The 27,819-nt window shown below is 43.8% G+C and overlaps 2 protein-coding genes across 3 annotated transcripts; one reads left to right on the forward strand and one right to left on the reverse strand.

The window, feature by feature from the left end:
• The first annotated feature begins 1,503 nt into the window (after positions 1-1,503).
• yars1 (tyrosyl-tRNA synthetase 1) lies at positions 1,504-6,470 on the forward strand. 2 transcript variants are annotated; one of them, XM_079175916.1, is made up of 14 exons: positions 1,504-1,590; positions 2,021-2,088; positions 2,171-2,317; positions 2,425-2,600; positions 2,799-2,928; positions 3,199-3,279; positions 3,574-3,666; positions 3,756-3,891; positions 3,980-4,065; positions 4,368-4,503; positions 4,603-4,712; positions 4,830-5,023; positions 5,107-5,248; positions 5,742-6,470. In XM_079175916.1, exons 2-14 carry the CDS (start codon positions 2,032-2,034, stop codon positions 5,850-5,852), a joined length of 1,599 nt encoding a protein of 532 aa, XP_079032042.1. In that variant the 5' UTR covers positions 1,504-1,590; positions 2,021-2,031; the 3' UTR covers positions 5,853-6,470. The 2 variants fall into 2 exon arrangements, with proteins under 2 accessions (XP_079032042.1, XP_079032043.1); XM_079175917.1 differs by having other exon boundaries at positions 1,549-1,590; positions 2,024-2,088.
• Positions 6,471-6,627: 157 nt separating this feature from the next.
• Positions 6,628-15,600, reverse strand: nhsl3 (NHS like 3; the record flags this gene model as incomplete). Its single annotated transcript, XM_079175868.1, has 10 exons — positions 6,628-7,791; positions 8,238-10,820; positions 10,932-11,700; positions 11,821-12,018; positions 12,120-12,280; positions 12,369-12,476; positions 13,105-13,243; positions 13,323-13,381; positions 13,544-13,702; positions 15,543-15,600. 10 exons carry the CDS (start codon positions 15,598-15,600, stop codon positions 7,751-7,753), a joined length of 4,275 nt encoding a protein of 1,424 aa, XP_079031994.1. The 3' UTR covers positions 6,628-7,750.
• Positions 15,601-27,819: the final 12,219 nt, after the last annotated feature.

Genomic DNA, 27,819 nt, shown 5'->3' on the forward strand with positions numbered 1-27,819 from the left:
AATTAGCCGATTGCTTGAAGTTACAGTAAAAGTGTGGCAAATCTAAATACTACATATTACTTTTAGCAGCTATGTCTATGTAGACACATCCCATCCAAATACATTAAGAAAAAAGGGAAGAATTTTAAAAGAAAATAATTAAATCATGACTCAATATATACAATGAAATAGAATAATATTAAATTAACTAACGAAACAATAGTGCAAAGATTTGTTAACCAACAAACTAACAGTGTTATAGTCGTGTGAAGGAGATTTATTATGTGTTATTGGACAGGAATGATCTCCTGTATCCTTGTGACAGCGGAGCTGGACGAGTCTGTTATTATGGGCCCTCACAAAGGTCCGTGCTGCCAGTCCTCCTATAATAACTTCATTCTGCTGTCACTGAAAAGTAATTTTCTTTTCACCAATGCTGACTTTTACCTTCTGCCTGGCTGGATGACCACTCATGATAGATGTAGAGATGTAACAGTGTAAAAACATTTAAGAATAATTGGTTATAGTGAAGGTTTTATGATGAGATATAAATGTGATTTAGGGGACGGAAAGCTAAGCTCAGAGTTGGAGAGGCAAAAAGCAGGAGAACAGAAAGGGACAGTTTTCTGAAGACTAGGAACATACTAGAGAGGCTGAATCACCAAGTACAGTATGATCCTAGACCCTCAGGTTCACTGAGTCAATTAGTTGCACATGATTTGTTTCAATAACTGCAAAACTTTTGCAATATAATCTAAGGTGGGTCATCACTGCCTACTCTTCTTGCCTTGTGATTAATCAAATTAACATGAACATACATCATATTTGAGCTCAGGCTTACTGATATCTAATATTTGGGTACCTGGGTGAATACTTAAACTGTCTGTGTGGTTGCTCTGTATACCCACACACGCACATATATATCTGTATATATATATATATATATATATATATCTATATATATACACACGTATGTGAATGCATACAAGGAATTTGACTCCAGTTTTCACGTTGCTCTCAGTGTACATACATAGAATATACAAATAAACAAGAACATTAAAGACAACAAAGTAGAACAGAGGTAAGCATAAACATTTAAACATTTAACTACCATGTACAATATAAATATATATCCAAAAGTATATATACGAACATAAAGAACAATAACAATGGATTTGAGATATTAGTGCAGAATGGTGGTAACATAATATATATTATATATATATTATATGTATATAATATATCTATCTATCTATATTATCTGTGCATTGTGTATATTATATATATATATATATATACTATTTATATAGTATATATATATAATATATATAATATACACAATGCCCAGAGTTCTTAAGGGGCCCAACAACCGTTCATTTATTGTTGTTGTCCTTTTATCTCCTGTAATGGGGCGATAATAATAACAACAACAACAACAACACAATAACTGCACAATAACACAGCGTTGCCTCTTAATCATGAACTCTGCTCTCGATTGCTTTCCCCTGGAGTTCATTGTGAGTCGATAGCAGAGCTGACGCCGACGCTGATGCAACACACTGACAGGTCCGTACTCACCCACGTCTCATTGTAGGAAGACGGGTTTTTAAGGTGAGTCAGCAGGTTGTACAGTATTGCTTTATAATAAATTGATATTGCTTTTAGATGTAAACAAAATGTAGTTTCCATAACGGTTGTAGTTTTAACCCAAAGCTCGGTAACGTTAGCTGCACATGGTTTTGTTGCTAGCTAGCCGACCAAGTCAATGTAATGTCTACGTTATCTGTCTCAGTGGCTAACTTACCCGGATGTAAATGCCTAATATATTTTACCAACAGTAATGGTCTTCTGGATAATTCTGCATATGGGAACAGCAGTTTATTTTTTCACATAATGTCAACATTCTAGGATGAATTCTCATAATGTTATCTCTTTGTCTTTGGCTAAAAGCAACATGAAAGTGACTTAACAGAGTTTGATATGCTCTGGAAGCTGCTGCCATTGATTCATAATGTGCTTGAACTCCCATCTTCCTCCTCAGAAGACTGCGCCATGACAGACCAGCTGAGTCCGGATGAGAAGTTGCACCTCATAACTAGGAACCTCCAGGTGAGGCATACACAACCATTAAATACACTGAACACCCCCCAGTAGCCTGCTGTCTTTAATCTCTTTAATGTGTGTGTTGCAGGAGGTCCTCGGAGAGGAGAAGCTGAAGCAGGTTCTTCAGGAGAGGGAGCTGAAGGTGTACTGGGGCACGGCGACCACCGGCAAACCCCACATCGCTTACTTTGTCCCCATGTGCAAGATAGCAGACTTCCTCAAGGCCGGCTGTGAGGTGGGGGAGATCTCATTCAGCACCTTGTCTGTTCAAGACTTAATCTGCAGTTCCTGTTCAATCAGAGCTCTGCTTACACATGTGGCTTTCTTCTTCTTTCCCCTCAGGTCACGATTCTCTTCGCAGACTTGCATGCCTTCCTAGACAACATGAAGGCCCCCTGGGAGCTGCTGGAGCTCAGGGTGAAGTACTACGAACAGGTCATCAAGGCCATGCTGGAGAGCATCGGTGTGCCCCTGGATAAGCTCAAGTTCGTCAAAGGAACTGACTTCCAGCTCAGCAGGTCAGTTGTGCTGCTGATGGTACTGGAGACTTTCTTAATGTGTTTCAAGGATGGAGGGTTTTATTTATTGTCATTACGCAACGACATGCGGTCTTTGCCCATTTGCATCTACATATGCCGCCGTTATTTAGCTTTAAAACTTTGTACCCACAGCCACAAGCTTATATTTTAGGTGTGTTTTTTGTTCCCGTTTGTCAGAGAGTACACTCTGGATGTGTACCGTCTGTCCTCCATGGTGACGGAGCATGACGCTAAGAAGGCCGGAGCTGAGGTGGTCAAACAGGTGGAGCATCCCATGCTGAGCGGTCTGCTCTACCCGGGTCTGCAGGTAACAACACTGTTCTAGATGCAGTAGTAACTGCATCACACTGCTGCTAAGGAGTGATATAACAATACTCAGCGTCTCTTTGTGTCCCAAGTGATCAAACAACTAGTTATTACTGGAAGTACAGCTCAAGATCCACATATTGAGATATAAATACTCCAAATAACAGCTTGCGGATGTGATCACAAGTGCACTCTGTGTTGTTTTTCATAAAAATGTTATATGCTGTTATGATTGATTGGATCAGTAAATGTGATTTCTCTTCGCTCTCAGGCTCTGGATGAGGAGTACCTGAAGGTGGACGCCCAGTTTGGAGGAGTTGACCAGAGGAAGATTTTCACTCTGGCAGAGAAGGTACCATCTGCCTCCATCTTTGCACATCATATCATCCCTTCATACTCTCTCCTGTCTACATTACTGACCTCTAAACTCTTCACATTCAATTTCCTCTCTTGTGGAACGTGTTTAGTTTAGCAGTAGCTGTGAGGTTATTGGCCTTTTTTGGACTTATTTTTAAAAAGCTAATTCATTTATTCCAGGTGCTTTTGGTCTTTCACATAAAAAACAACAAGCTATAAATGACCAGCAGGGTGATCCCATGAAGCAGTTTTCAGAATAACCTCTCTATAAAATCTCTTCTGTCCGCAGTACTTGCCTTCTCTTGGCTACGCTAAGCGCACCCATCTGATGAACCCGATGGTGCCCGGACTGACGGGGGCCAAGATGAGCTCCTCAGAGGAAGTACGTGACAGTTAGAAATAATACAGGTGAAGATTTGTATGAACGTTCTCTTCTAAAGCCTGTGATCATTCCATCATCTTCCGGTTCAGGAGTCAAAGATCGATCTGCTGGACTCTGCTGGAGATGTGAAGAAGAAGCTGAAGAAGGCTTTCTGTGAGCCCGGCAACATCCAGAACAACGGAGTCCTCTCCTTCGTCAAACACGTCGTCTTCCCGCTACGCGGAGGTAGGAAACTATTCTCCGTCTCTTGTCCCCGACTTTTCCTCCACTCGGGTAAAATGAGTTTGGTGAAACGGGATCATTGTTTTTTCAGAGTTCTGCATCAAAAGAGACCCAAAGTTTGGTGGAGACAAAATCTACACCGCGTTTGAAGAGGTGGAGAAGGACTTTGCTGAGGAGGTAAAGTGTAGATTATCTGATACCAAGTGATGGACACGAACCACTGTTATCAATGTTTTTTTATAATTACATTTTCTGTTAATAACTTAATCGCATGCATGTTAAAACAGTTTTGTTTTTTTGTAAATTAAATGTGCAAACATGAACATTATCTTTTTGATTAAACAAAGTCCCAACATTTATTTGTTGAGAACAATTCATTATTTATTTTTTGTGCAAATAAAAGCACAAAATACCGTCAACCATCATTGCTAATATTCTTCTCTGCTCTGATCTGATTATTGGCGATCTGACTCTGGTAGTCGGTCCATCCGGGAGACCTGAAGGCCTCGGTGGAGGTGGCACTAAACCAACTGCTGGAGCCAATCAGAAAGAAGTTTGAGTCGCCCGAGCTCCGCAAACTCACCAACACCGCCTACCCCGACCCCTCAAAGACGAGTCAGTACTTTACCCAGCATCCCCTCTGTCTTCCCTCTCGCATCCTTTTAATCCAAACGCATAAATTGGGACGTCAACAACTTGTGTGTGTGTGATCAGAAGGAGCAGGAAAGGGTGCCAAGGCAGCAGCTGGAGGAGGAGGAGAGGATGATGAGCTGGCCCCCTCCAGAGTGGACATCAGGGTGGGCAAGATCATCAGTGTGGAGAAGGTAGGACGTCACTGGATGGCCGATCAACTAATCAATACGGCGTTTGTGGAGAGGATCCAGCTGTACAGCCCTCTTTCTCCGGGGTCACGTGGGTTTCTTTGTTTTCCACACATGCAGCATCCAGACGCTGACTCGCTGTACCTGGAGAAGATTGACGTGGGAGAGCCGGAGCCGAGAACGGTGGTCAGCGGTCTGGTGGCTTATGTTTCCCAGGAGGACCTGCAGGACCGATTGGTGCTGGTGCTGTGCAACCTGAAACCCCAGAAGATGCGAGGGATCGAGTCTCAGGCCATGCTGCTGTGTGCCTCTATGTGAGTGTTATTGCTGTTGTTACACAAACGCACGCTCAGCTTCATTGTTTTTAATTCTTCCCCTCTGATTGGTTGGTTTCCAGTGAAGGGGAGCCCAGGAGGGTGGAGCCTCTGGACCCCCCAGAGGGGTCGTCGCCCGGAGAACGGGTCTTTGTCGAGGGATACGAGACGGCCAAACCAGACGACAGACTCAACCCAAAGAAGAAGGTGTGGGAGAAAGTACAGGTATGTTTCAGTCCGATTGTACTGTCACTCTATTCAGAGAGATTCCGGTAATAATCAGGGTTCAGATGCATCCTGGGAAACAGTTGACCAATTTTCCAGTCATGATAAACACATGGGGAAGTGACATTATCCTGTAACTGCTAACTGTGGTAGTTTTATTATTAAATTATTCTATGATCTATTTGTAAATTCGAAGCAAGCAAGATATGATTTCTTAGAGAAGTTACAGCCAGAGCACATCTTTTAAATCAGACTTCCAAAGAGTGGAACATATTAGTGTCACAGCAGCGAGATGATCAGTGAAAATCTCCTGGAAAATGAGTCTGAACCTTTTGTTTCTTCTTCAAAATCCAATTTCCTTTAAATGTGGACCAATGTATTGTGGTTATTATATTTCCATAATGGCACATTAGAATAAAGTGTGTCATCTGTAGAGGATTGACTGTGTATAATAATAATAATAATAATTGTGTTATTGTTTCTGTCTCCTCAGGCCGACCTGAAGATATCAGGCGCGTGTGTGGCTCAGTGGAAAGACAAGCAGCTGATGACTAAACTCGGACAGATCACATGTAAGACACTCAAAGGAGGCAACATCAGCTAGACGCAGCACATTTCACCACTGAAGCTGCTCCCGCCGGCCGCGTCGCAACAACAATACTTTTATCAGCTTAACAGTCACACTTCACCTGGAGGTCTTTCCTGGAGAATTGTGGGACATCGACGCCAAACGTCTCGGATGCTTCGGACAGGATGTGACAAATTCTGTTCCCTTGCTTTGACTATATTAGAACATTTATTTCCTGAAAGTGTACAACGCTATGATTCATTACGGTTTTACCTGGTTTTGTATGTTGTTCACACACTTAAACATACAAATTCAAGAGTTTCTGCTGATGAGGCATTCTGTTACTGAAGATAATGAAGGGTTGGGGTTACCTAATCAAATGCCGGTACTGATAAGGAATCTCAGGTGTTTAAAAATGTACTTAAAAAGTACTTTTCTGGGTTGGAATTGCCTTCGTTGTAAACATCGGATCTTTGGCCAATCCACAAAACCTGATGAATAATAAATGTTTTATGGGTTTCAGTCATCAGATGTATATTTAGAAAATCAATATACTATAAGACGGGATGGTTGCGTTGGGGGAAGTGCACAGAAATCAATATCTGGACATTGACTGTGATATAATCAAATGATGCATCAGCTCTATTATGAAATAAACGCTGGCTGAAATCGGTGGTGTGCAGAAATTGAATGTGTTTGTGTCGGATGAGAGACTCTTAAGTTGAAGTGTCTGTCTGCACCACATCTTTCAAGAAACAAAGCAGGGAAAAACATTTTTAATACACTTAGATTTTTTTATTTATAGAAGTAATAACTGTACATAATTCTTTATAATCATCGAGACAGACGTACGTTTTTTGACCCGTTACGAAGAGTCGGTATAATTCACTCACCAATGATTTTGCTGGGGGAAAGCATTTTGTGCAAAGAGCGATGAGCTGGATTTGCCACCGAAAAGGTTTGGGCTTAAAAGTTTTAGACGCGGAAACATTTAATAAAAAAACGCTGACCTCATAATTAAGTCTACTCCAGTGTATCAATCATCCAGGGCCAATCACACCCATTGCCCTATAAGAGTGGTTTGTCAGATGAAATAGATTCTTAAATATTTCATATTTGGTAGGAAAAGGTGACTGACAGTGCTACAAGTGGAAACAACCACACATAAATAAATAGGATGCTTGTGTTGCTGTTGTGCTAAAAGATTTCTCAGTCACTAAACCCAGGAAGGGATTGTGCAGATTGTGTAAAAGCATTTAGCAGTCGCTGTAATCGGATGCTTTTCTGCGTTAATGGTTTATCCTCCTCTCATTGTGAGTGTGCAGCATCCCTTTTACTCACATACTACTCCAGATACATCTATCCACACAGTGAAAAGCAGGACTGAAACTTGAGTGTAGCTTTTGTGTTTTTACTTCGATCTTTAAGCCAAGAAGGCGTTAAAATGTTGTCACGTAGCTGATGCCATTTTTCTCACAACTTCTTAATTGTGTATTATATTACAAAAGGGGAAGAAAAAGACATAACAGACAGTAGAACTCTGTACAGAAATGCTTTATCAAGACAAATCCTTTCCTCTGAGCCGCAGTGACCTCTACCTATTTCTGCCTCTGGGAGGCGATCTCACACAAGCCAAATATTTACAGTTCAGCCAATGTACACCATTTCATCCTGAGGGGCCTTAATGAGAGATAAACTATACCTTAGAAAAATACTCCAGAATAAAGCTATCATAAGAAATTGGGAGCGACACTTTTTCTTTTTTGCATAAATATGTAGGAAGGCCATTACAGGCTAAGGCTTTTGGAGAAGACTTAACACACACGACACTCTTGATAGTTGAGTTAAACGTCTCTCAGTAATATCAGTCCTTGCTGAGAGTTGTCCTTTTACTTGTAGTCCTTGCTTGATCCTCTGGATGGTCCGAGGCTCTTTCAAAACAGTGTTTCAATTGTGTCCGCCGTCACTCTCGTAGCTGAAGGGGGAAGACAAGAGGAGGTTAGACATGATGGCATCGACATAATACAGTTACAGGAACACACTTAATGAGTATTTGGCCCTAATCTAATTCAGTCACTGAGATATGATCACGAGCTTCAGGGTTATGGCTGATTGAAGCGCACGCCTGCACATTTGACTGCAGAGAGCTGAGGGCAAGCTAGCAGCATTGTGTTTTTGTGTGGAAGGTGGCTTCTTGTGTGCAGTTTTCTCTTGTTTGTATGGAGAGAAAACATGCTGTTTAACGCTATTTGAACCTGCTTAGCTGTTCAAGATCATGGTAATGAGAGAGAGAGAGAGTAGCTATTGATTCGTGCTAGCACCGAATCAGCCTCAATGACTACACACTCAGCAGAAGGCAGTCTTTCGTGACTTTCGCAGATTACAGAAAACCATGGTTAGAAATAATGAGGCTGCACTTACTCGTCGTCTCAGGAAGTGTTATTCCACCGGTGTGTTGCACTCCTCCTATCGCTCCGTTTCCTTCGACGCTGAAGTCCATCTTTGATGAACAAGCAGGAAGATTCTGTGACGGACTGTTGGCTGGTTTCTTTGCTACTGGTGGAGGAACTTTGTCCAACTTCATACCACCATTGGAGAAAGAGGTGTTATTTGATTGGTCAGACACCTGCAGGAGCTCTGCCGCCAAGCTTTGCTTCAGACTTGCCTGAGCTTCAGGGGAGGAGGCGGCGGCGGCGGTCTCGAAGACAACCTTTTTTGTGCTCCTAGAGAAGATAAAGCTGGCGGTAGAGGCTGGGGACTTGTGCAAGTCACATCCCTCAGGGGATTTCAGGGACAGAGCCCCGTGTTCACCGACAGAGCTGTAAGTGGAGGATCTCACACCCAGTCGGGATGGAAGACCATCTCTAGAAGACATGGCTGCAGTTTTCATACGTATGGCTTCCTGTAGGCGCATGGAAGGGTTGTGTAGCACCACAGAGGATGTCTTTACTGCCTGAGGGGGAGATTTTAGTGACAGAGACTTGCGGATGGGCTTCTGTGGAACGTTTTGAGATCCTGGGATTAAGACTGAGCAATTCTCCTGAACTGAATCTACCTGGTTTGTTGACTTGTCCTCTGATGGAGCCTTCACCTGATCTTCAGTCATGTTGACTGATCTGAGGCGAACCATCTGAAGCAGGGATGGGGTGACTAGAGGTATGTTAGCATCCTCTTTAGGAATGGGTGCACTCTTGTGGCGGGAAAGCAGCTCCTTGCTCCTGGCGTCTCGGTTTGGTACACTAGGCTGCCTTCTGAAATTTATCCCGTGGGTGAAGCTCTCTGCTGGTAAAGTGGGTGCTACTGGGACAGCGATCAGAGGTTGGGCACTGACGGGAGGCTCGGACGGAGCGCCACGCTTCAGGGAACTATAGGAAGGAACTAAAACAGGGACTAATACTGGGTTCTCTACTCTTGTAATGGGTGGAAAAGGGGGTGCCACCACTGGGGGAGATGGGACACTCTCTGAAACAGATACAAAGTTTGTAACGGGTCTGCACAAAATCTCCCCAGATGTGTTGGCTTTTGAAACTTGCACAACAACCTCTGGTTTGGTGTCAGTTTGAGGAACAGCAGGGGACAAATCTGGAATTTGTCCAAGTACAGATGTCCCAACTTCAGTCGAATCCTCAGTTGACTCTTCAACTTCCTCTGTGGGTCTTTTTGAGACATCCAGCTTTGTGATGCAACTGTCCATCACATTTGGCACACTGTCTGTCAGTAAGGGTGGAGGAGGTGGAGGAAAGTCCACCTCATCTCCTCCGTCAAAGACCGAGTCCCCTTCCATAGGAGGCGGAGGAGGTGGCCAGCAAGACTCGACAGCAGGGATCTCCTCCTGTACCCTCTGCAATTCATCTGGTGGCGTGGACACTGACGAAGGAGGTGTCCTTCTTGACGGAGGAGGTGTAGGGTGGTATGCTGGGGGCGGGGTAGGTGGTGGTGAGGCCTTGCTAATTTTGGGGACCTCTACAGAAAGCGTCTGCATGGATGTGACCTCACTTCTGTCCATCACATCATCACTCTTATCAACTAAAATTGTGACCCCATGCTGTGGGGAGGTTGTGTGGTCCTCAACGTGTAAACAAACATCTGTCGTGGCACTGCTACTCATTTTGTTTTGCTGTCTGTCCAGTGAGTGTTCTGTTGCCACCTCTCTGTTCAGTACGGTCATGGGCTTCTTCATGACAGGAGGAGGATCTTTCTTTGGACTCTTGGGGTCCTTCACTGCAGGGCTACTGCTCTGTTTCTGAAAGTCTATACTTGCTTCCATCCTCTCTTCTTCGGTACTCTGACTTTCCTTATTCTCCATCTCATTGTGAACACCTCCAGGACCTGTTTCTATCAAAGTCTCGGGGTTTGCTTTGCTCTCTGACAATTCTAAGACAGATTTGTCTACACTTGATTGTTTTTCCTCTAAAACGTGCATCTCCTTGATGGCTTCGATCTGGGTACCCGCCTGTTTAACTGTGCTGTCTTGTGTCTGTGCTTGCTCCTGGGTTACTTTGCTTACATTAGGGCAAGGCCCACACAGGAGCTGAAAGGTGCATCTGTTGTGAACCCATGTCTCCGGTGGAGGAGGACATGGCGCTTTGACTTTGGGAGGTGGTGGGATGTTCATCAGCTCTCCGATTTCAACTCCCAAGGTCGAAGAATCGTTATCCGGAGTAAAGTCTTTTGCAGTAACAGTGGGTGGAGATCCCTGTGGGGGCAGACTGGGGCTACATGTGGAAACATCTGGATGGACAGGCTCAGATGTACCAGACGACAGAGAGGTAAGCGAGGAGAAGGGAGAAGCTGCTGAGGAAGAGGCCCGAGACACTGATCTCTCTGGTTTGACAGGTTTCTTCTTCTGTTTCTCGGGGGAGGTTGGGGAGATCCCTTTTGGGGAGAGTGTCGGAGTGCCACTCTGACTCGAGTAGCCACTGGAAGGGGACATGGTCCGTTCAAATTTCCCCTCTTCCGAGGAAGTTTTCTGTGGGGAGGAGCTACTGGATTCTGGCTGAGGCTCTGTTGCTACTCCTGCCCCAGTGAAAGAGGCTTGTGTGGTGCTCAAGGGATTGGAGGAAACATCTATACGGCTGGACCCAGTGGAGTTTGACACAAGGGTTGAGATCTTACTGGTGTCTGCAATAACTGATTTCATCTCATCCTTTCCTACAATACTTTCTGTGGCATTTGCCCCATCTCCAGACACAGAGTCATTGACAACCACCAGAACCTTAGGGTTGCTCCTGATCTTATTACTATGCAGAGAGTTCGTTCTCCGTGGAGGGGCCGGGGGTTGCTTGGTCTTCATAACCGACAGATTACGAGAGAAATTCTGTTTGGTCTTTTCATCGTCCCCAGCAGCCACTGACCCTGAAACAGACTTAGATCCTTGACCTGTTACAACATTTTCCCTTTTACAGCTAAAGCTGCTAATCATGCTAACTGAGCTATGGAGACTGACGAGGTCTTGGTCCCCGCTGGACTTCTCTGTCTGGCTTTCCCGCCCATTCAGACTCACTCTCCGGGAGTTACCGCTTCGCGTGCTACCCTTGGAGGATACTGGGGAGGAGTTTGACATGATGGTCTTTGAAGACTGTGACTCGCTCCAGTTCAACCCCAAAGCCGATGAGAGCATCAGTGTGGAGTCGTCGTGGGAATTGTCAGTTTGGGATCCATCATCGTCTGATCTTCTGGACAACAAAGGGCTGACTGATAAGTCCCCGGATGCAAGGCTGCTTCTGCTCACAGTGCGGACATTACCGCCTTGGTGTACACTGCTGCCACGCGTCCGGCTGCTGCTGCGGTCGATCTCAATGACTTCAATCGAGGCAGGCAAGACCGCATTAGGGATGATTGTAGACAAGTAGGTGGCCTGAGGAGACATGGACATCACGGGACCCTAGAAACAAACAGAGGAATGTGAATTTCACTGCTACATTTCACAAATGGTCAACAAAGAATCTGGTAAAATACAGAAGATTGAATCTTAAAGCCATATCCAAACTGATTTAATTCATACCTGGGGTTCCTGGAGGAATCTGTACACCGCTGAAGAACATAAGGAGGAGGAAGTGGTCATGCCAGGTACTGCAAGGGACTTGGGTCTCATGGTTGAGGCGGGGCAGAGGTAGGAGCCAAAGCCCTGGTGGTTGAAGGGCTGCTCGTCTTGGTACATTTCCTGGAGGTGCTGTCTCAGCAGCTGTTCCTCTCTGGATGCCTGTTTAGGAGTGGAGAGAAGACCATTATTAAGTGATAAAAAAAACAACAACTACAAAACCTGTAATGTATGTTATATAACTATTGTGAAGAACCCTTTACCTCCAGCTCTGAAAGGTGCACCCTCGCTCCCTCCTTATTCGCTACTGGAGTCCCTCCATCAACTGTTGGAATGATAACTACACCTGATTGGCTGTTACTGAGATTTCCGTCGTTTTTAGGGGTAGAAACAAGCTGCTGGAAGGTTGAGCTTCTGTGCAATGCTGCGAAGAGGGCAAATCACTGTCAGTAACAAGTTTACCACCAAAGAAACATTATGACCACTGCTTTAGCATGCTGGTGTGGACATACCAAGCTCCTTCTGGACCTGGTTGGGAATACCCATGATGGTGGTCCTCCGGTTCCTCTTCCTGCTCTTATCTAGTCTTTTAACTGGATTCAAAGGCTTGAAAGTTGAACCTGAGCAACAGAGAAAAACGTATCACTGTTACTAAATGAGGAAGGTTATTTTTTCAATGAAAAAGCTGTATTTGCCACAGGAGAATAAATTGGTGAAATATTGCACAATAAAGCATTGCAACTCAGTAGTATGATATAACATATTGAGGAAATGGCTTCTCCAGAGGATTTTAGAAAGTATGTTTGATGTATGGACCAGAATACCAATCACACTTTCTACGCACACACACACACACACACACACACACACACACACACACACACACACACACACACACACACACACACACACACACACAGCTATGATATGCAAAGGCAGCCCGAGTGCTGTGAACTTCGCTTAGAGCTTTTGAGAAACTGAAAATAAGCCTCAGTTGTGTGCCCGTGTGTTGCTTTTCCTTTGATTTCACACCATCAACTGCAGAGGCACCAAGCAGCTGAGAATGAGACGTGCATGCTAAATAAGTACACGCTCATGATTTGCCATAGAGCAGCAAACCCAGGAACAAAGCGCAAACTGCTTACCGCACACACACTGTGTTTAGCTCTTGTTTTACTGAGATAAACAAGACGTGGATGCTTCCTTTCACAGTCTCTCTCTAAACACAAACACACAGCTATGGTTTACCTTGGCGGGTGAGCGCAGGCCTGGTCGACACAGCAGAGGTCACTGTGGTATCAGAACCCCCGGCGGTGGATCTGGACACCGGAGAGCCACCTCCGTCTTTGGAGCTGATATCCTGCTCCGGACGCAGAGTGTCTGTAGACTGCAGCGGACACACGCACAAAGTAATTTTTTAGTTTGGTGGCATTTTTAGTGTGTAGGACATGAACGACAGACAGAGCTTTTGGGGCACTTACAGCAACGCTCTCATCATCAGGTAAGTTCACTCCGTTCGTGTGTTCTGTGTGAACAAAATAGACGAGGATGGGACTTAAACTCTAACCATAGTCTATGCAATCATTATTTAGATGAGTTTTCATTTATTGTACATTAGTATAAAACACAAATAAATGGCAGTAAGTATGAGCTTATATGTTTTCATGTTCATTGCGCTGCGTCTGACCTTCCTGCTGTAGTATCTTGAGCCCTTCCTGGGCCTCAGTGTGCAGGTCCTCCAGGTACTGTGGCCTGCTGCCCTCAATGAAAACATTCTCCTGGTAGTGCTGGGAGGTCCTGTAGTGGACGGTCAACCTCTTCTGGTCTTCATTCCCTTTCGGGCCAGCTGTTGGGATGGTGGAGAAAGAAAGAGTTTGGGTTAAACAGAGAAGAAGACAAACGTAATTGGCTCTTATGATAATCAACAATTTGCGCTTCAAGTTAAATTAAAGTGATTTCACTGGTAATAGGCTGTCATTCAACAGCAGCTTTATTACACTTCTTTCTAATTATTCTGTGTCTGTCATTTTGTTTAATTTTTTGCTCTTTGAACCAAAAACAACACACTCTGCTCTTTCTACACACCCGCTCTTTCTACACGCCTTTTAAACCGTCTTTCCAGCGGCACTTCCTCGTCCTCTTAAGAGACACACATCGACACCGCATACAAGCACACTCAGCAGGTGTCCATTTGCCAAGACATTTATCAGCTTTACGGTGAATCCTCTGCACCTCCACCTGTCGCAAGCGTGCGTTTATCTGTGCACCTTCGACGCATCGCACTCTTCAAATCTCCTCAGCCGAGCAGTTTGGTGGGCAGACGTCCCAGCTTGACCAGGCTCTCAGCAGGAACCTGGCTAATCTCCTGCAGTATCTCTCTTCTAGCCAATGGAGGATTAGATTATCTGGATTGTCCACATTGTAAAGATGCCACCGGACCCCCTCAGGATGGCTTGACTCAATGTCAAGGGAAATTAAGATTTGAAAATAAAAAATAAAGATGTAGTTGGACAGCAGTCAATACAGCCAAAGTTAGCAGGGCCATTTGGAGCAAAGACCCGGCCATCTGCAGTTCAGTTATACTAAACTTCAGTGTTCAAGAGACGGAGATTGCCTTGAGTGTGTGCACGCAAACAGAGATGGAAGCCCTCTGGTCTTAATTGTTGTTGCACTATTGGCTAACAAATTCATTTTTGATGTGACCACCAAAGACAGTTGGACTTTTGTGGCTTGTGGTTTGCCTGTGAGGGGCTGTTTCATTCTAGCGAACATCACTTCAAGTAGGCAGGGGAAGCTAAATGAGGTTAAATTGAAGAAAGCTCTCAATAAATGATGGCATTTTTTTATTTTTAATGATTATTTTTTGTATGCGTGTTTGTTTGCTTTTAGCTGTGCGGGCTGTGTGAGTTATATAAGTTGTATATTGTCTGTTGTTAGCTAATTAAAGGTCGACCCGAGGTGTCTGCTTTCGCTCCTTTGTCCCTCTCAACACTGTGGCTCTCAGTCTCACCTGGTAAGGTAACACTGTGGGGGTGTGGATGTACATACTGTACATGTTTGTGTGTGCACCCCTGTCCTCGGGCGTTCACACAGGCGGCCCAGACACAATGCCCTCCGCTGTGTGTGTGTCTGTGGGAAATCTCAGGTCATTGTGAACCTCGGGCTTTCTGATGCAATCCAAGAGACCAAGTTCATCACAAAACGGCCGCTGAAGAGTATTACTCACATTTAAGGTGTTTTGCTCTCACTGCCAGTTGTGATTAACTGCAAAAGCAGTCCTTCATGAGATTCTGCCAGACCCCTGAGGGGGGTTTAGACGGTCGCCAAAAAAAGTCAGTTAAGCCCCTAATCTCATCGGAGAGAACCCTCCAGATTGCCTTCAACTCTAATTCTTGCATACCAGCGTTTGTGTGTTTGTGTGTGTGAGACAGAGAGACAATGAGAAGAACGCAAAATCAGCAACTTTCATCACTAAAACAAAAACATGCTACTAAACCACCACCTCATAACCTCAACCATGCAACACAAACTTTTTTAGCTTGTATCAAGAATTGGAAAAAAAGGTCAGCTGAGCCCCAGAAACCTCAATCAAAGCAAAGTCAAAGAGTATTACTGTTGTGTAAACTGGCGCAGCCTAAAGTCAAAGCTCCATCCTGCCAAATTCCTCCACGTGAGTCAGCACTCACCCTTCTTCTTGAAGACCGACAGCAGAGTGTGGATGCTCTTCCTCAAGTAAACCACCATGTCTACACGAGTGCCATAGCAGATACAGAAATCAAAACATTGCGGTAATGCAAAGTCCAACAAGTCCTCTTTCTGTCAGTGGTGAGAAAACAAAAAAAGGATCCAAATGCTCTGAACTCTGAGGATTACAAAATGAGTAAAATCTTGAGAGTGAGCGTAGATGGGCTGTTGGCAGAGTGAGAAGCCCTCTCCTCCTTCTGCAGAGTGTCTGAGTGACTTGGGAAGGACAAGTACACAATAAGATCTGATTCCAGCCGAGCAGCCTGTCCGCCTTATCCCCGAGTCTGATACCCTCCTCCCTTCCCCCCCTGCTCTCTCTCTCTCTCTCTTTTGCTCTGTCGCTCACACTGGCTCTCTCCATTGCGATCCTCTCTCTATTGTCAAATGAAGAACCCCCCCCCCCACCACCAGCACAACGGCTGTCAAAGTTTGGCTTTCAGGAGGCATCCACCCCCCACTTCACTCAATACAGACAGACACGTGTGATCGTGAATGCAGAGAGTCTGGAAAGATAAAACTATATAAGAAAAAAGGGACAATTTGAGAGAAATCTGACCTTTCAGATTTATCTAGAGACCTGACCCACAGGTTGGAAACCACTCTTTTAAATTTCACAGTATATATATATTGGTAGGAAACTACCTTGATAATTGCTTTAAAATGTAATAATCTAGACACAAAGGACCCAATTCACAGCAGGCCTTATCTATAAATCGAGAGCGAATTTGTGCGTAAATATAGTTCCTCACCATTTTTACTTCCATCACCTTATATTATCTTAAATAGGTAAACAGGCCATTTCCAAGAGGTATACGTTTACCACAACTTTGTTTTATGTGTTATAAATACGTTATAAATGAGACCAAATGCATTTAAGTGGAGTACACAGGCTGTTTTTTCCTCTGTCATCAGTAAAACAAACAGAATGTACGCCGGCCATATTATTTATTAATACATTTATAAGAAGGCTACAATTATTAGAACAAAACGAACATTAAGCTCTCTCATGTGGCTGAAAGGTGCACTGATGATATAAGACTATGGAAGAAATTCTGCAAATGTATTTAGCGACCCTAATAAAATCTCTGGCGACCGACCGGTGGGTACTGAACCAGTCTTTGTGAAAGAAATGACATTCTCCAGCTTCTGTCATAATAATGTATTATTATAGGCAAGTGTGCAGCCCTGGAGGCTTCTCCGCTTGTGTTTACTATGATGCAGTTCAAATTATGACTATAATTAAAGCTAAAACTACATCATAATCACTGATATATTTCAGGGTTATGTACTTCTATTTGTCCTCGTCCTTTCCCTAATGAAAGCCTTCAGCACCATGCATAAGTCTGACACTCTGTCTCATTATGTAAGGGCCACAGGGCTCTACATTTGACAGTAGAGGTTGTGTCCTCACAGTGAAAAGCTAAACAACAACTATTTCAATGCACTTTCTTCACTGCATCACTTTCTCCAGTGCCCCCGTCTCCGCCAATCTCTCCTCCTCCACATCTCTCTCTCTCTCTCTCTCTCTCTCTTCCTGTCTGCCCCCTTTGCCTCGTAGCCACAGAGGTCTAGTTTGAGTTAAAAATAGCTGACACATCATCGCTGCTCTCATGGCGCTGTGTGCGCGCGCCTACTGATGTTTCCTGACAAACTGCAGAGGGTATGAAATACAACACGGCTGTGGAAAAGGAAAAAAAACAACTAAAAAGGCTGATTCTGTGCCGAGTTCCACAGGTTATCTCCCCTCTGGAGCAGCAGCAATTGATCCACTGAACCTCTGAATGGATGTTTGTTCACAATAAAGTGGCACAGCAGGGGGGCCACAGCTGGCCCGGACCAGCTGGAGGGACACGCCGGAGGGTGCTAACTCAATTACCTTCATCTAAACACCCGCCGGCCCGCCTGGCCCTGGAAAAACAGGTGGGGAAGCACAGAGTGAAGAAATCTCCACCCCGGTGTCCCGGGTCAGACTGCCCAGACTGGGGTGCTGGCGGCGGCTCAGCCTCTGGGTTGAGTGGGGGCTTGAATAAGCCGAGGCCTTCGGGAGAGCAGCTTTAGACATGGGAGTCATGCCAGAGGATTAACTCTGCCAGTGGCTTAACCTGTCCGTCTTTTCACTTTACACACTGACATTTTATTTTCCCTCTTATATATATATATATATATAGAAGCACTTCTCATCTCAGCCTTTTTGCAGAAAAATGTCTCTTTCATTTGACATTTTCACTCCTTTTTTTTTTTTTTACTTTACACCAAAGCTTGTCATGTGGTCCGGATGATATCACTCTGGAGACTTAGTGATACTCATTTGCTTCTAATCCATATTAATTTGTGCAAAACAGTTTACCAATATGGGACATGAGGGAGCTTATGTGCATAAGACAAAAACAAAACACGCTTTGTTTCACAGTGATGTGGTCCTTTACGTTCCAAACATTCCCTTTCCCTTCCACACCCAGTCTCCTCAATGCAGACCTTTACTAAGTGCCAATTTTGGGAATCTCTGGCCCAGCCTGTGTACCCCCCCCCCCCCCCCCCCCCCCCCCCCCCCCCTGTTGTTCACCAAGACCCCTCATATCAATATTCATTAGAGGGCCTAAAGAGACACCATCTGGTCTTGGGGGGAAGAGGGCAGAGACGGGCTTCAGATGCCTTTGATTCAGCGCACACACACCATTCCACCGCAGAAGCTAAATAACAATGTGAAAGTAACATATGCTAACTTCATGCTAATGTGGGTTTTCCGAACGTCACAATTTAACGACAGAGAGGGTGTTTGTCGAAAAACTACAACCATCAAATACAATTGCCTGTGTCTTTTTTAAGGGCTACTCAGAACAACCCTGTGAAACACTAAAGATAATATTATAAATCAACTGAGCCAGACTGTTGGAGGACAATCAAGAGTTCAGGCGGACAACAAAACATGCTTGTTAAAATGTCAAAGGGCAGAAGACGAACATTTAAAATAACGATAATGACTTCACATTCTCTTTTTCTGATTTATATATCATGTTGTGTTGCCTGAATCTTAAACTACGTGTTATATTGGGCGGAAACAGAAAATGATAAGTAAATATTTTGGTTTGATTAATTCATTAAATCATTTATTCGGCAGAACATTTTCTGGTTCTAGCTTATTAAATGAATGAATGATGATGATGATGAGGAAACATGAATACATTGACATAAAGTGCCCCTTTAAATCCATTAAGCGGGCGGAAATCTGGGATATAATACTTATAAATGAAATCCTTTGACATAACTAAATCATTTAGGAAATGAGCAGACAATCTTGACCTATTCAATAAAAGGCAAATATATCAGTTTTACCAGAACAGGCACAAACCTCCTCTCTCTGAGCAGAGCTCACATAGATAACATTGTCATTTCTAGTGCACAAATGTAGCTTCTCTGTCCACTAGAAGGCGCTGCAGCGACTCCGACTCCGTCTGGTCTGCAAGTATGAGACTGCAAAAACAGCAGGTCATTGGATGAGAACATTTCCTGTAGATAAACTGATGGCGGATGAAAAAGCAGCTAAATGTGAAATATGACTCCCAGTGGACTGACCAAGCCCAAGCTCTGACGCTAACACACACACACTTATTGGATAGTAAATGTAATACTGCGGTGAGTATTAGCTCATCTCATGCCCTCAGCTCGACCTGTCATCGGCTGCTCAGAGAGATAGAGAGAGTAAAAAGTGAGAGCTGTTCTGCCTTTTGTCATCACCTCAACATCAGTATCAGGTGAGCATTCAGGCCACTGGGCCATGAAAAGTAGCAGGGTTTCCACTTCATGCTTGACTGGGCTTGAAAAACGGCCACTGTGTGTCACCGTCAATGGGCATGTGGTTCAGTGCGTACATGTTGGGTTCATTAGAAAAAAAACGTGGGTGAACGGGGGCTTTAAAGACACAACAACACAGGTAAAAATGAAGATATTGCTCTAAGTGCAGGTGTTAGGAACACCTGCAGAGCCTGGATGGCTTCACTCAAAGGCACAGCTGTGGAACACAAAAGGTGTTTGTTCAAGACAGAAGCTTGGGACTCTTCCTCTGTGACTTCCTTCATGGTTCTGGGAGATTTTTACAAAAACAACGCTGAAAATGGTCTGCAGAAATTCCACTAACCTGAGCACAACTTCAAGAAAAGGCTAAATATTTTAACTCGCAAAACAATTACCTAAACAGCTGGGTATTGTAGGTTTTTTTTTATGGGAGTAAATGTTGGGGACTATTTTGAATACACATGTGTTGCTCTGAGTATTTACAGCACCATGACGGTGCAAGAAAACCTCCCCCCACAAAATTATGTGAAAATATTCCCTTTCATGTAAAACTTTATTTTTCCTCAAGCGTTACGCTGACTCAAATATCCATCAAAGTTCAATGTGTTGTCTGTAAATGTCTCCCCATTCATTACATTTTCGGTTGCCTTTGCAGAAGTTCTTTACATGTTTTGATCAGGTCACGGGTGCTCGCTCCAATTGTTTGGCCACAGATCAGTTGATATTTGATGGCCTCGAACGGCCTTGATGATGCTTCAACATTTCCAACAAACTGTAGCAAGCCTGCTGCCACCGAGAATCCTCCCAGCACAAACACAGACTGCTACCAACTGAAAACACACTTTTAAAACATATACAACTCTTGGAGCGTGCGCTTCCTGGTTGCCCGGCTTTTCTGGTCCATAAAGTTTGGTGTGTGTGTGTGTGAGAGAGTCACCCGAAGTCCGGCACGCTACTGCATTTAAAGGGAGGTAGGATTAGACAACGTGCACCAGCTGTGCCAATCAGCTCACCTGGCACTGCTCTCACGAGCCTCCACACACACACTGAGACTCTGCCATTGGTCAAGCTACGGCGTGCCTGAGGTTGCCTACGGCTGCTTTGGATAGAGGTAATAAAAATGCCAGAGTACAGGAAGAAAGGGTTAAAACGTGACCAGCAATAAACCTCGCTCCAACACACACACACACACACACACACACAGACAGGTGTCATTATTCAGCTCGTTGCTGCTCCCCTCATTTATATTCTATGGCTGTTGTGGTGGACTTGAGTTATGAGCGGTGTAGTATAAACCAAGGAGAGAGGCAGGCTAACCCCCATCCTCCATGCACATAGTGGAATATTTCATGTATCTTAAGATAATAATTGGCACAGACTGTTCAGGTGGCCTGCACAGAATGAAATATGACCAGTGGGGTTAGACTCATTTGTTGCTGTAACTATCTGATGAGAGCTAACAGACGTAGAGGGAGCAAAAAACACACACAAACTGTAAAACCTGCACAACGGGACTCTGGGGAGGTGGAGGCAGAAGGCCAGAGACACGAGGAAGGACACGGAGGGAAAGGCTGAGGAAATAGGAGGAGGAGGCAAGGGTACAGTGGAGAGGAAGGACATAAATCAAAGTACAGTAGCTGTCACGACTCGTGAACCAACGCATTTCTGATCTCCTCTGGGCGGGTCACAGAGGGAGTGAGATAAAGAGGTGAACATGAAAGGAAGAGAGTGCGTTGAATATAAATGGTTAAGGAGGACGAAGAGGGCCAAAGGGGGGAAGAGAGAGAGAAAAACTAATAACCTAACCCTGATGTCTCATTTCTTCAGCACAGATCAACTCTGTATTTCTTAATCCTGACCTGAAGCCGGTTACACACCTGAGCCGAGGAGACTGATTCCACTTCAGGAAACACAAACACGGAGCTAAACTAAGATGCTGGAGCACTAACTGCTTAAAAATAGCAACTATATTTCTTGTTTGGTAATTATCCCTCTCTTGCGCTCCCACCTGTTCTTTCTCTCTCTACCTGATAAGGGGATTGTGGGTATTTTCCCTCACGGAGATTGAGCTGTTTTTTGCTTCCTGTCGTTCCAACTTAAAAGCTCTTTTTTTTAGCCAAACTAAGAGCTCTGCAGACACAGATACGGATGCCTCACAGCGGAGACACAGTTGATCCACTGTTCCCTTCATTCGTCTCCAGTCTTAACACAAGATAATAAATCTATTTGTTGCCAATTGGGGAGTGAGCATATATAGGACTCCTCAGGATGACCCTGGAAAATGAGAGGGTTTGGAGAGACACAAAAGCTTCCAGACCAAACCACCATGAGAGGAGACAGAGTGCAGAGACGGAGTGTTAATTTATGTTGCATGTTTCCAGATGCCAATGACTTAACATGAAGCCGACTGTAGAGAAGCCAAAAGCTCCACCTCTACATTAGTAATCAGTAAAGGAAAACCACTCAGGCAACAGCTAGAAAGAGAAGAAAAAGCCTGCAGGTTATTCGAGGTTCTTCCTAATGGCGGATGGACTCATTGAGCATGATTGATGAGTTAATGAGAGACCGACGGCTTCCTCAACAGACTCCTCTCCGAGCAGGACGGGACAAGTCCGACTCCTTTGTTGGACCTGAAGTCCATCCTCAGAAAAGTCTGAGGACTCGATCTGCTGTTTTGAACTGAAGCAAACTTTAAAAACACTCTTAGCAACAAAGAAAAGAGCATATTATAAAAATGCCTTGCCATGTATAGTCTTATAGTTAAGTTTGACATTTTGGTACATTTGCTTTCTGGCAGAAAGTTAGATGAGAAGATTGACACCGCTCTCGTATCCGTCAATAAATGTGAAGCGAAAGCCGGCAGCTCGATCAGCTTAGGTAGCAGAGGGAAGGAGCTAGCATGGCTTTTGTTAACTTTGGACAGCAAAGGTAACAATATATCCACCAACCAGGCCATGCAAAGCTCGCTAATTAACACACTATATCTAGTTTGTATAATTCCTAAAAAATTCCAAAGTCAGTATTTATACTTGAAACCATTTGACATGTTTGGAAGAATCTAATTACCTCGCTGGCAGACCAATGGTTTAAATTAGGAAAAACAAAGATATTAAGAGAATTTGTGTTTATTTTTGTGCTTTTCAAAAAAAAATATTAAACTAAAACTTGACCTGTACTTTTCTACAATTTGAGTATATGTGACTTTATCGATGTCACTCTTTCCGGTTGTGATGACCCGTTTGGTGTCACCTGGTTTGCTGGGTGATTCACCTGTCTGTGCTCGCTCTGCAGGTGATCGTTAGAGCGACTGGAGACACCTGAGGGTGATCCCAGGTCATTTAGGTCTGGAGGCAGCTGGTAGCTTTTTCTCTGGCTGACTTTCTGTTCTGCTTCTTTCCCGTTTGGTTCGGTTACATGGTCTTAGCTTCTTGCTTTGCATTTCTGCACATTTTCAACATCTGCACCCACATCCTCCACTCATGCACAGCACACACTGATATCCACACCCTATACTTTAATTACTTAAAGTCTAATCTCCTTTTGTTTGTGTAAATAAAGCCACTTTTTTGTAAATGTTCAAATGGTGTATCACTTTTGTTTTGGCCATTTGAGCCATCCTGTAACACCTATCATTAAAACTATTTGTTTTAAAAGTCAGTTTCACGGATTTCCTCATCTATCCTGTTAACAATAAAATCTAGCACCGACACTTGACTCAGACAGATGGACGTCACTGACCAAGACCCGTAAGGCCTTTAAAACTTCCACTGAGATAAAGACGTCTTATTTTACGGTTAAAAGAAATTGTTCCGCATTGAGCAGCTTCTCAAACTCCCCACTTCCTTAACCTTTTCTCATTCGCTGTAATGATACAATATCCAAATGTCACAGTCTGGTTTATCTCATTAGCGAATCAGAATGTCTGCGTTTGACTTTCCTTCTAACCAAAATGTCATTTATATAATTTCATCCTTTTGTTATTTTCTGTACATGGACTATGATAATTCAGCCACACATTGCTGAAACACGTGGGAATGGATTTAGAAGCTGTTTAACACTACCAAGCGTGCTGATGAGGAGCAGCATTTAGATGGAAAGGAGTGCTGAGCTGTGAGCTACAAGTGACTTTAAGTCCGTTGACTCTCATCCGAATCACACTGAACACATTAGGCTTGAACAGACGCAGCCTGTTTTCAATGCGCCACACATGTAGCACACCAACTAGCTCGGTCATTAGCACTATAAATGCTACAACGTGAGTGTTTTCGAGAATGCAGACACTGAGGGTTGTGTGTGTGTGTGTGCGTGTGTGTGTGTGTGTGTGTGTGTGTGTGTGTGTGTGTGTGTGTGTGCCTCCTGCCCACAGACAACAACATCTCATTCTGCCAATTGTGAGCCTTCACTAAAGTCCCAGAAACACTCTCCTCCTCATCACTCTTTCTCAGTGAAATCCCGTTATGCACGGCGAATGAACTAAGCTTCCCTTTGGTAAACAAGTCGAAACCATTTGGACCGAATCAGTCGGGAAACTCTTGTAAATCCGCGTGAAAAGACGACAGCGTGTTTGAGTAAACCTGCTGCCAAATGTTGAAGCCAAATGGCGTCGTCTGCTTGGAACATCCTCAGTAGAACCGAGTCCAAGGTCTCCTGACCCCAATAAGATTACAGAACCTTAGTCGTTGAGGTTAATTATGACCGGGGTATTACACTGACATGTACATTAAATAGTACATCGATACTATTTATACATTCGTTCTTTCCCTACCATCACTACCCAGAGTTCATGACTTCAGGCAACATGTCTTCATACAACAGTCTTCACAGGAAACAACTTAGTTAGGTTTAGGTAAAGATTGTGGTTTGGGTCAAAATAACTACATAAGTGGCGTCACTTAAGTACGACAGTTACGTGACGAATAAATTAACCCCATCCACCTCTTTTTCCATCCCCCCTGTGTGGGTCTTTAAACGTCCTCGTTCATCATTGCATAGTATACATACATATTTTGTTCGCAGGTTTATTAATGGTTCTGTACAAACTACAGGTTTTTAAATTATCTTCAATGGTAGTTACTAGCTAGTTGTCGTTTCAAATGTGTGACGAGACAAACACTTCCAGGGTGTTGTGGGAAGGGGAATTCACTTAAATTCATCAGTGTCAGTCATCAGTGTAAAGGTTGTGCTGAACCAAGTCTCACTCTGCCCAATGCCCTGAATAGAAAAGGTAAGTTTCTTGATTTTTAGTGAGATTCATTCTTATTCATTCTTTCTCAGAAGAAAACTCTAAGTGAGAACTTTGAGACGACCAGTAAAAAACAATTTGATTGATGGATAACTTAATTTCAGCGAGCTTTGATTGTAGGGTTGATGTGGCTTTGTTCTCCAGCAGCGGGGCAGGACACGCTGAGCGAAGACGGTCACAAGTTTCAAATGATCGATTGGACACAGTGATGGTGGAAAGTGAAGCCTGAGGAGAGCAATAAAAGATTATTGTCTTCTCGTTTTAAAATGATAAACATTAAACCCAAGCCATGTCACACACAGTTCTGTGTGTGCTGTTTAATGGTATGGTCTGATGCTTTAATTCAATTTAGTTGGCGATGCAGGAAGCTACTGGACTGAGAGAAATCCAAACACTGAGTCCTTTTATACAGCAGAGATCTCTCTGTTCCACTGAAGCTACGGAGGTTTGGAGCAGCAACATGGCGAACACGTGTTACTCAAACACAAAGTCCAAAGACACAACTTAAAACAGAACTACAGAAATGTAACTTTTCCTGTCACCTGATCTATGTTTATACACACAGTGCAACATTAGTATTTGTTTAGTGGCAGGTTTAAGTTAAATCCACTATATGTTCCCCAGCTAGTCACTAACAGCTTTTGTTTGGGGCTGAGCTACAGAAAACAGCTGCTTTAATTACACAAATGATTGTAATGGAAAATGAATGTAATACATGATGTAATGTACCAGGGGGGAGTCATATAAGATTTATTAATGAGCCAAGCACTGCTCCAAACCAAACTAAGTAAAATGTGGGTCAAATCTCCGCAAAGCAACTTAGGAATACATTTTTTGTGCATGCATGAGACTTGCCAACGGGTTGTGGATCCTTTTGAGGGATTTATTCTTGCTTAACAGTGCTCTGGATATCCCATGGTAAAAGAATTCCCACACTACATATAGGACCAGAGTACAAACCACAATTACATGCTGCCAAAAAAACAAAGGTCCTTTCACTTAGAGGAAAAGAACAAAAGTTCCTACAGCTAAAGGGCATGAGAGGACAGGGTAGAGGAAGAAGTTAACGACTTCCATTCATCTCCAAAGTGTGGCGACACGTTGGTGCAACAGGCCAGAACAAGATGTTACAGATGAAAAACTGATGATGAGAATTACAAACAGACCAAACAGACGGTCTAAAGCGCAGAATCTGGAAAGTAAGGAGACAGAGAAAGAAAAAGTCCATCATCCTTGCTGTTGTTTTGTCTCCTGCGGTAGCAAACACAGCTTCAAATAGAGCATGAAAAGAAAGCAAAAAGGGGGGGGGGGGGGGGTCACGTATGCCGTCGAGTCGCACCTGCGTGTGAGAGCGCTGAGATTCATGGAGATAAACGGTAACAAAACATAAGATATCAGGGCTGGAAGACGAAGGCGTAGGAAGGGAAAGATAGCAGAGACGAAAAGTCATCTTCTCTTTATCCAACTGCGTGTTGCCACGGCTCTCTGCAGGGAGTCCACGGCTTTGACAGAAGCACACAGTAAATGGGATCTTCAAAGGAGGACCAAGAAGAGAGGCGTCTTAGCCCAGCTTACAGAAATCAAAAGGCTTAGGCGAGCCTTACCCAGCGGGGTAATGGAATATGGAATATCACAAGCCGCACAAGACAGACGTAATGAAAATGGCAGGGCAAATCTGCTGGCGGCCTTGTTCTCGAATTATACACAGCCCTGTGCAACGTGTTCTCTCCTTTCTTCTCCACCCTTTATATCCTCCAGACGAGAGGCACCTCCCTCTCCCTCCTTCAGTCTGTCACCGCTTTTCACCGTTACTTCACCTCTCAATCCTTCTCTGTCCCTAAAGTCACATAATATTCCCCAGTTTATTACAGTCAGAGTGTAATAATAACACAGTGCAAATATATCCCGTTTGGAATGAAGAGAAATAAGCAGCCAATGATCCAAGGTCAAGAAGATAACAGCCGAGAGGAAGCAGAGAGGAGTGTGAAGGAATGAGGTGAAGGAGGTGTGCGAGTTTAAAAACATGTCCAAATATTTCAGTTTCAAGTGTACAGTGATAGTAGTTTGTTAGATGGATTATTTATCTAATTTACAAAACTCCATCCTGTGATGAAAGCCAGCTGAGGTTCTCCCTGCAGAGTGGACAGCTATGAGAAGGTAATAAGAAACATCTGGAGGCCCGTCAGTTACATCACATGAGTTCAAAAGAGCTCAAAAGGGCCCACGAGTGAAAGGATGTGTGTGTTTGTGTGTGTGTGTGTGTGTGTGTCTGCCTCTGACCACCTGTGGATGCAGTAAAGTGAGCTCATAGTGAGCTAATCTTATCCACTGCAGATACTGTCCTCGCGCTCACATCACCAGATGAATGGGCATCTTTGTGACTCAGCTGGCAGCATCTCAACCCTGCACACCACATTGTGTCTTTTACCGGTTTGTGAGCTCATATTAAAAAAAGGTTCTGAAGCCTTTAGTTTCATCTTTGTGGTCAACAACTGTTGTGAGAAACACTTCACATAGTGGATGAGTCTATTAGTCGATCGGCAGAAAATGAATGTGCAACTATTTTGATAATCAATTAACAGTTTCTGATATTTTGGTTAAATGTTGTTTTTTCATTTAATAGAAATGTGACTAATAATAGTGAGATTATTAAACCTTCTCTGGTTCTTGCTTCTCAATTGTGATGATTTGCTGCATCTCTATTTTACAGTGTTGGACCGTTGGTTGGACCAAATGAGCAATTTGATTTAGTCACCTTGGATTCAAGAAAACTCACAGTGACTCTTCTTCATCGCTTCTCTTCATTACGGAGACACACTGCTTCAATCAGGACTGGTTTTCAGGATCACACAGAGTGACGTCAACGGATGTTGACGTCACTCTATTTGAGGTTTAAGGACTAAAAGCTCACAACTCTTGTTGACGTTATAATCGTTTCAAAACATGGTTTCCAATGAAAATGAGAATAATTACGTAAAACGTATCGCTCCATCTAATATCACAATCTTTTTCCAAATCATCCATCCCTTTGTGACATCCAGTCTGTTACGTGTTAAACAACATAAACAACCTCTCAGGTGTTGTGAAGGACACAGGCAGGGTGTCTGGTTTGGAACTTGACCAAAGCCACACACATGATACATATTTCGGGATCACATGGTGAGGTTCCAGTCACTGAGTTCATC

The sequence above is a fragment of the Pholis gunnellus genome (assembly GCF_910591455.1).
Source record: "Pholis gunnellus genome assembly, chromosome: 16".
In the NCBI taxonomy this organism is placed as follows: Eukaryota; Metazoa; Chordata; class Actinopteri; order Perciformes; family Pholidae; genus Pholis; species Pholis gunnellus.